Raw genomic sequence first — 9,698 nt, forward strand, 5'->3', positions numbered from 1 at the left:
CTTCGAAGCACATGATCGCAACTTCCTTTCTACCTTGTCTGTCCTTATGATTTGCTTTGAAGTCAAGGTCGCTCTGCATCCAACAACGCAGTGTGAGTGAAGTGGCGTTTCTTTTCTTATTGAATCTTAGACGCAGCGATTGTGCCCAACGACTGATAATTCAGCAAAACATCATATCAAAAGAACATATTTCCAAAAAATGCAGAAACACTAGCATGGGTAGTTCGAGAGGAAATTCACTGAGCAAGCACCTTAAGACAGCTGATTGCCCAGTATGAGACCACGCGCTGTAGTTGGATCCCAAGCAGAGCCTTTAACACGCCACATGCATAGGTGAAAGCCTTCTACACAGTTAACTTTTCATTTTATTTATTCAATATTTTTCAAACAACATTACAGTGCTGAAAGGGATAAGTAGCCAAAAAGCCAGATTAAAGGCTTGACTTGGGCTATGCACTCTGGTGAAGCGTCTGTGACAGCAAATATGTTGCGGCAAAGTAGTGAGGGACGATTGACACAGCAAATTACATATCTCATGGGTACTGCAAAAAACATTCGCGATATATATAAGAAAAAGCACTCGGAGATACTTATGCAACAAACTAAATCGTAGAAAAGCAGAAACATGATCAATAAGCACTCAAAATTTATTTAAATGGAGAAAATACACAGACGCAACAATGCATCTAGAAATATGGTTGAAGAAATTAGCAAGGAACAATGGCGCATTAAAATTGTATGCACACATGGTTGATCAAACATAGGAGTAATACAAGAGAAATTGAACTTGAGAGATAACATAGTGATACATTTTAAAGCACCTGTTAATCCAAAGACAACTGCAAACTGTTTAATAATTTGGGAATCCTAAATCAAAGCATCTGATACCCATACTTTGTTCGGCAATGTGGTATGCTCCAAACTTCAGTGAAGTGTATGGAATAGGGTTTAAGGCATTTTAGTTGAGCATTGTCATCACCCCCCTTGTTACACCACTGAGTCTTTACTCTCTGCGCTTTGCAAGGTGGGGCAAATAGTGGGCAAAGTACACGTACTGGAGTCGTCTGATGAGTCCATCAATGAATGTAGCATCCTTTTTGACAGGAATGACTAATGACTATCTTACTGTAAACAATAAAATGAGCCTCCTCAAGTCCTAAAAGGAATAGTCCAAGCTGAACTTGTGAATAGTAGGCATGCGTTGGCCGTAGGCTGTGGTTTTCTTTCCCGCTGATGATGTACGGAACCTTCTTTTCCTTGATGAGGTCAACAGCTTTGCTGGCCTTTCCAAGCACTGGACTTTTTACTTCCAATAGAATCTCTGGCTTGCCATTAACGAAAACAACCCCATCCGGGCTGTACCCCAACCATGGTAGCCCAGGGTTTATAACTAAACCTAAGGTAGCTACAGTACCGCTAGATTTCAGAGCATATTCTTCAAGTGCTGGCTCTTCGCAAGCCTTTCCATAACGTGTTGCGTCGTTACCTTTGAAGTTAGAGCATAACATTGTTGCAATCTTTTGGTGCCAGTCACGTTCCTCGCTAGAAACAAATCTGTACAATGAGTGGCATTTGCTTCCTGTGATGCGCAGCATTCTCTCCCTCATCCATTTTGAATTATCTTGCATTGCTGTACTTGTGCAAATATCAAGCGCTTCGTTCAGGGTCACAGTGACAAAATTCTTGTAAAATGTAACCTCATTGTTTGGCAGGTCATCCATGGTGGCTTTGTAAATGGTTAGTTTTGTGACATCTTTAAAAGCAACACCGTGGAAGAGCAAACGCTCATATTCCTCAGCATTCTTAATTGAAGCCAAGTGCTCCATCAAGAGCATTGGCTCCAAGCCAGAGTCTTCACATGAAAAACTTTGTTGTTCTTGACTAGTAGTATCTCTCAATACGTTGCCTCGGCCTTTCTGGTGGAGGGCAAGAGTGCTATTTGGTGCAGCAGCAATAAGCTTCTTTCTAATATCTTGAAGCTTAGCTTCCTCCAAGCGCAATCTAGGCTGTGAGCGCACATGGCAGAGGTCTTTTATCTTTTTCGGCCCATTCAAAGGCGTCTCCTTGAGCTTGCCCCACGCTTGAGTCACATCGGTTCCTGTGAGCGTTTCCAGGTTTTGGATGCCAGTCCTGTGAAGAAAAATTACTTCCAAGTTATATACCTTTTCACAAGACACATGAATGCTGAAGCATGACATGATATATGATAATCCACATATCTTGAAGTGCCAGCTGAATTTGCTAGTATTCAGAAAAGCTGTCATTAACAAACTGAGATATTCAGTTTAAAGTTATGACTGAATGAAAACTATGGCAGATAATATAAGCACAGCAGAGCACTCGAGGAATGAACTGTATTAGTGACATAATTTGAATGTTGCAGTCACTGAAATTATTTTTATTCCAGTGTAGCATCATACAGACGTTTAAATATAACTTCATGTTCTTTTATACTATGAACATACAGTCTGAGTTTTGTACTTTTACCTGTGAACAAACAGCAGCAGAGCAATCATGTGCTTGCATCTCGTCGACTTGCCTGCTTTGCACGTACAGTGACCCTGGAAAGAACAAACATGATCATCCATTTGTACATTACTCGAAGGAGGTTTTCAGGAAATTTAGACCATTGTCTCTGCACATGCCCATTTGCCAAAATAAAGTGTCTTCTTTCTTTCAATTGAGTACATCATGAGTGCTGGCTGCACCATGTTCTGCATTTAATTCACTGTGGCCAGTCTGAGAATGATTACTTTCACAGAAGCATGCATAGTAGAGGATATGCACTCAGGATTTCTACAAGCAGAATTCAAGCAACACAAATCCAGGCAGATTTCTTCAAAATAAAAATGATCTGACAATGCGTTCAGTAGTCACAACCGAATGACTTGCATGCTGGCTCTGATGCACGCATTCTGTACATCAGAATGTACCAGTTTCTGTACGCGTTTTTTTTTTTGGTCTCGAATCTTTCAGTCTTATAAGACGCCGTAGTAGAGGGCTTAGGATTGCATCAACACTGACTGGCTGCACTCGTATCGCGCAGCAAATATGCGTTTTCGCATTTGCCCCTCCTGAAATGGGCCAACGCAGTCTGAGCAGAAATGGCAATCTCGCGCTTAGTCGTTGAATACGCAGGCAGCAGCAAACGAATGTAGAATATGTTAATTAGGCAGTAATGCAAAATGTAGCACATGAACCGGCGGGATCAACCGGTGACTTCTCGGAAACAGTGCGCATGCTTTTGCTCGAGTGCAGCAAGTGCTCACACCGCACACGAGGACAGTCGCAATGACGGCGGTTGTGCATAACAACCAACATTTCTGCTAGCTCGACTTTTGGCATGTGTTATAATAGAGCGAAAAGAAGGCACTCCACCACCAAACGTGGCATTAGTTAGAGGCGTTCGTGATTCGGGATAATCTGCTATTCTGCTGCCTAGCGCGCAACTTTTCGCGGCGATCACATAACGGCGGCAGCGAGCACATTACACTCGACAGTTATAGTAAAAAAAAAAAATGCACGCTTACCTGTATTGTGTTCTGTGTGCACAATTGAAACCAGAGTTCGTGCGGCTTCTGGCGTGGATGTGATGTCTGTACACAGAGTCCTTGGACTGTAACAGTAGTGGCCGAAGAAGCTTTTATGCCGCAGCAGATAACGTGGCCGGCATTCAATACCTCTTCACCTTCAACAAGGCAGCGCAGTCTAGTTTCTGCGCTCCCAATGTGGGCTATTATACACCCTAACGATAACGAGTTCACAAATGGGAAAGCTATGTCCGTAAACGACGCACTTATCACAGCAGACAAAGCGACTCCTTCTCCCACCTTAGCTGTCGCCACGCCGCGCCTTGCACCCGATCATCATTTCGCAGCCATATTGGAATTGCGGTGGCGCCCCCTATAGGTCGTGAAAGTGCCTAGAATATACTGGCTAGTGTGACGAGCGCGCCGGCTGGGATGGCTCGGAGAGCAATGAAAGCCGCCGGCGGCCGTGCCGAGGCGCTGCTATGCAAGAGGGTGCTGCTTCCGCACGCCAGTGCGACCGCTTGCCTGTGAGCGTCGCCGGATGCCAACAGACGTTGCGGAGAATATATCTTATCTACCCCGCCGGTTCTTCGCAGGCAATATCAACATTTTCTGTCAGCACTGCTGAGTGAAGACGTTGTAGGTCTTTTGTTTTTATATTTACAGAAGAGAAAACGCAGCATTGTGCGCGTGCCAGGTTCCGATTTGTGTTCTGTATTTTGTTCTTTGCTTTCGCATTTCTGCGAAAAAGCAGACGGCACACCTGCCGATAGCGGTTATCACAGGCCATACAGTTTAGTATGCGTATGTGTTTACATATCAATAATCTGGAAATAAAGAATGGTACTCGGGACAATTTCAGCTTTTATTTCATCCGAGAAAGAGCTTGTTTTCGGCTTCTCAACACAAGGCAGTACAAATACACGATACAAAATACACATGCTCAATACAAGTTATGCAAACCTGCATTCGACTTTCGAGCTTTACCTTGAACTATTGGCAGTGCCGCAGCTTCAAATACTTCTGCCGCTGCCTTTGTCCTTCACGCTCTCTGTTCAAACCTTTCACAAGGAATCGAAATCGTAAAAGAATGTAGAACCTAAGCACTGTTGCTAAAGTATTTTTTCCGTGTTCGGGACACCCTAGCTGAGGAAATGTCAAAGAGTGCAGACACTGCGCAAACTCCTGCATGCTGTCTTCGTGCAGCTTATTTTTACTGAAAAACGCAGTGAATGCATCCTCCATGACCCTTACAGCCTTTGCTAGGTCAACAGAGGGATAAATTAGCCCGCCATTATCAAAATGAGCTGTAAACCAGGAGTCAGCATCGTTCAGCGCATCTTTTCGGGTGGCACACAAGAGGGCTGCACAGGTGGTACACGCATTTCTAGCAACAGCTTTTCTAGCAACATAGCCCGCAGCATAGTAAATTAAAGCTGAGTTGCTCTTTTTTTTAGAATATCCGTCATGGTCATCTTCAAGCTGAACAGACTGGAAAACATTCTCTGCTTCATCAATGTTTCCACTGTCGAGAAGGCTGTCCAGTGTTTCTGAAAAGGACTTGTCTTTCACCTCAGGCACATCAGCAGTAGTTAAGAGCGATTTAACAACAGAAGGAGAGCAATTGCCTCCTCTTGGTGACCTTGCAAGGTTATAAAAAGACAAAAGGTTGACAGAAACCAGAAACTGTGATACAGTAGGGTGGTCGTTGCACCCTGCAGACTGTCTGATTATCGCAAAGAGATTTTCAAGTTTGTCTTGGCTCAATCGAGCAGTTAAGAGGTATTTGAAGCCTGCAACAGTGGTCAGGTGGGATAACAGCTCTAGAGTACTTTTAATTGTTACCCTCAGCCCTGAAGCTGTACTTCCTGTCAAAGAGCCTCCTCCAGCTGGCTTAGCATGGGCCTCCCACTGGTCTAAGTAGTCTAAAAATTTCTGCATGAACATTACATTTGGACTGTCAGGCTTTAATGCTCTCGTACTCACTCTTGCTGTCATAATTCGGATGAGTTTGTTCAACAGTTCAATGAAATCCTCAGTTCGCTGCACTACTTTGCACTGCGAGGCGACATGTTTTCTGTGCACAGAGAGCCCCTTGATAACCTCATCCCCGAAAAGCTGAAAAGCGAGGTTGACTCGCATTTTCTCGAAGCAGTTGGGCTTGATATGTGCACGTGTAATGCTAGGCATGGCCTTCAGAGTTACGCTGTCACGATCCACATCCCAGGCTGCCTGTATTATTCCACTGTGAACTGGGCCAGATGGTGTTAAATAGCCCTTATGAACAAATCCATTTCTAATATTCTTAATTAAATGAGGAAAATCGGAAATGAAGAAGAGCCGCCTAGTAGGGTCCACAGGATGTCGTGTGCTGTTCTGGATGCGACCATGTGCACAGACTAAAAAGATAATGGTAATTGGATTTCTTTCACTAAAGTAACTGAATGTTTTTCACGTGACCTCTAAAAATATAACAAGGAAATCCTAATAAAGCAACGACAGTAATAAATCGGGGATAGGCAAGGTACCCAAGGAAGTCTACATAGGAAATACTTGCAGAAATAAAACAACCACCTGAACTCCGACAGAACAAAAACATACAGCTGTCTATTAAAGAAGAGGTACTGTGATAACTTAACTTTGCGCTCCTAAATTTTACCTAAGTCATTCAGTTATTCGTGGGGCGAAGATTGTTTCGCCCAATATACTTCAATATATTTGATACAAGCTACAGGATCAGCTTATCAAGCAAAGGCCTAATATATTGAGCACAGTAAAAATTCCGTATATTGTTCTATCCTGGCTATTTTTTTCTTAACGTGACAAAAATCTGCATGGCAATCTCACCTTGTACACCGAAGCTCCGCCACATGCTCCGGTTCCAGCTGGCGCCGTCACATGTTATAGTATCCACAAATAGGCCAGCTTTTTCAGAAAGAATAGTGGTTTCTACAATGATCTTTGCGAGAGTTGGCGCCTTCACATTCCCTTCCGAAGCGAAAATTCCAAGTATCTGTGTCCAATCTCCTAAAACAAGGACAAGTAGGAACAATATGGATATGTTGCTGGCAAATCCTAAAATTGTACATCTAGAAAATGCAATTTCAAGCAGCTCACCTGTGAACAGTTGGAACAGTACAATCATACCATGGTCTGCCAGAATGCCTTTTTGGTCACTTGATGATTGGTCACCAAGGTCAACGAAACCCTCAAAGCCACCTGAATTGCAAAAGTGGAATAATACTGAGCCCTTTATTCTTTCTTACAGTATTTCCAATTTTTTGCCTCTGCATCAATCCAGGCTGAGCACTGATTTTCTAAATTCAAATTCCTTTTGTATAATGCATATTGCCTTGTTGGACTACGATCACCTTTGTGTTGGCACTTACTTGACCTGTGTTATTCTAGTGTATGTGATGTCCCACTCCTGCGACGGCCTCAAAGGTGAGGCCAGCAGTATGTTCAAATAAATAAATAAATAAATAAATAAATAAATAAATAAATAAATAAATAAATAAATAAATAAATAAATAAATAAATAAATAAATAAATAAATAAATAAATAAATAAATAAATAAATGTACCTGTGGAACTACACGTCGAAAAATTAAACCAACAATTTCATGCATTCTGGACATGGGGGTAAAACTCACCGTTAGGTTTCACATCAAGGTGCTCTGACAACTTCAGTTCGTCTATTACGAGACCACCACGACGGCTGAAGGCGTCCATGTCCTTTGTTTTTTCTCCCAGTGCAGCATACACTTTAGGATTCAGTCCAAAGCAACCCTTGAAGCGTTGCAGATATTTCTTCAGGCAGGCTCGGCTTGGAAGTATCATGACCTTTTCTTTCCGTAAATGTTCATAAAGTCTGGGACTTCGCATCCGCATCATTATGCACTCAACAATCCATTCGTCAGGGTAAGTCATTCCCCTGAGTGATTTTCGTTGAGCAGCAGCGAAGCAGTTCTTGACTGCAAGTTGCTGTTTCTGAGGGAGAGCCCGAATACTAGCTTCTAGAGCCTCTTCGGTGATTGATTTATTTTCATCTTTCATTCGCGCCATTTGCTCACGCACGCTGGCCAGTTTCTTTTTTGTTCTTCTCAGGTTGCGGGAGACGTTCTGGGGTTTATTTTTCTCGCTGCTGGTCCTTTCCTGCTTTTTCAACCTGTGCATTTTGTTTTGAGCAAGCACTCGCTGGTATTTGCATTGAGCACAAGAGCTTCCTTCAGCTTCCGTTGTTAACAAGCACCTTGCCGCAAAGTACATCTTCCTGTACTGGACATATTTGCTTGACACTGGCTTTATTCCACTCCCGCAGCACAGTACCATCGCAGAAACTTTCTGAACCAGCAGTTCTGCCTCGCTGCACAATGTAAGCACCTCCTTGCTGTGCTCCCTTCCTCGTAAGTACACAGTGGCTAAAACAGTCCCCACTTCAGGCAAGGCCTTGTTAAACGTAACCATTCTTTCAATGAACAAAGTTCCGAAATTGTTTGCTTCGGCTTCGCACAAAGCATAGGACAAATTTACACCGGACGCACTCGGGACTTTCACCCATGCAATCGGGATGAATATATTACTAAATGGGTGGCCACTCTTGGCAGATGGCAGCTGTACAGCTTGGCTGTCACTTTGCGACGGTGACTCTTTTTCTGAATTGACTCTTTCGGCGGGGGTCATACCGGCAGCGGCATCGTCAGAACAGGCAGAACATTCAATATCACCTGTTGCACTGCTATCGCTAACATCGAACGGCTCGGATTTGTTTCGCCGCCTTTTTGTAGTAGGCTCCTGCAAGCAAAGGTTCCTCACCTTTCTCTTCAGTGCTTTTTTGGGCACTAGATGCTTGGGATATTGCTCAAACAATGTTGGCACGGCATCAGGCGTTAGGCAGGGTTTGTCTCGGGCGATCTCGTTCACCACGCCGTTCACAGTCACCTTGAAAGAACGTTCAATGTATTGCTCTTCAAAATGCTTCTCGCACACCGCGGATGATGATGTCAACCGCCTGTCCTCTCGTTTTATCAGTCTTTCCCACTCAAGCAGTCGCGCAGCGTCGGTGGGCGCAGTAAACAAAGAAACATGCTCCTTATTCGAACGATACCCACTTGCACACAACGGGACAAAACACGTTCTTTCCTTGCACTGTCTCTTTGGTTTGGACATGTTGTGTCGATAGCACTTCACTAAGTGGCACCAAACATCAACGCTGTGCCTAGGTGAAGAGCAGATACGGACACAAGGCAGGCAATAACGGGCGCACAGCAACAGCTTTCAAACATGTGGCTTTACGATGCGAGAGAGCCGCGTCGTCTGCTGTGACAGCACCCTCCGGCGAAGCAGCGCCCACTGTCGTCCGCAATTGGCTTTCATAAGATACGCAACCATCCTCTCCCATAGCGGAGCCTATGGGCTCGTCACACTAGCCAGTATATTCTAGGCACTATAGCCAGGCGCCGCCTGCTCACAGAGTTCGCTGCAGCTCTAATCCACAGCCAAAGCCTGCCCTAAGCACCTGCAGTTCAAGACGCGGTGGCAGCTGACAACCTCTTGGACTTAGACGATGTCTAATTTGTCGTGAACACCCATGCAGTGCCTTTTGAACCTCATGAACGTTACTCTGTCCATTATGAACAATATTACAGTTCTCTTTTTAACCCCAGGGAGGGGTACCGTCTTGTGAGGGGGGGAGTGTGGGGCCCTTGACCCCTGTGTTTTGGAGCATATCAATGCAACAACGCAGCCGGCCGCGCTCGGCCGGCGCCGACGCTACTGCGCATGTCAGGCAGCCTGGACTCTGACGCGTAACGTTGCACGTGACTCGCCGAGCGTCTAGATAAGCGACGAGCAAACAGCCGCTGGGGGCTTTTTTCCCGCTGGACGGCCCGGGCAGCGGCGTTCGCCGGGGCTCTACGTGAGTGTGTGCGTTTTCGAAGCGTCGTGTTTTTGTCCGGCAGCGCAGGCGCTTTCCGGCCTCGCCACATGCGGCTTGGCTCTTGTGTTTCCATCTGGTTGTGTGGCGTGTTATCGATGCTCGCTTCCTTGTACGGTGCTGTGCAGCAACTCGCAAGATTGTTTTCTTTCACCATGCGTTTCACCATGCCTTTCATCATAGAGTTTATTTTTGACTGCTCAAATTAAAGCGGTTTCTTTTGTTCACGTTGT

General features: G+C 44.7%; 1 protein-coding gene and 1 pseudogene across 2 annotated transcripts; both read right to left on the bottom strand.

Moving 5' to 3' along the window:
• Positions 1 to 1,003: 1,003 nt before the first annotated feature.
• On the bottom strand, positions 1,004 to 3,867 carry LOC146183699 (uncharacterized; annotated as a pseudogene). Its single transcript, XR_014708405.1, has 4 exons — positions 3,860 to 3,867; positions 3,531 to 3,795; positions 2,488 to 2,561; positions 1,004 to 2,130 (listed from the first exon to the last, which is right to left on the bottom strand). The product of XR_014708405.1 is annotated as an uncharacterized LOC146183699 (transcript).
• Positions 3,868 to 4,523: 656 nt separating this feature from the next.
• LOC146183700 (uncharacterized) lies at positions 4,524 to 8,699 on the bottom strand. The gene is made up of 4 exons (XM_084608746.1): positions 7,184 to 8,699; positions 6,648 to 6,749; positions 6,378 to 6,557; positions 4,524 to 5,929 (listed from the first exon to the last, which is right to left on the bottom strand). The coding sequence occupies exons 1-4, from the start codon at positions 8,697 to 8,699 to the stop codon at positions 4,524 to 4,526; spliced, it is 3,204 nt and encodes a 1,067-aa protein (XP_084464872.1).
• Positions 8,700 to 9,698: the final 999 nt, after the last annotated feature.

Source organism: Amblyomma maculatum, chromosome 7 (assembly GCF_055883805.1).
Source record: "Amblyomma maculatum isolate TAMU_Amacu chromosome 7, ASM5588380v1, whole genome shotgun sequence".
NCBI classification, from domain to species: Eukaryota; Metazoa; Arthropoda; class Arachnida; order Ixodida; family Ixodidae; genus Amblyomma; species Amblyomma maculatum.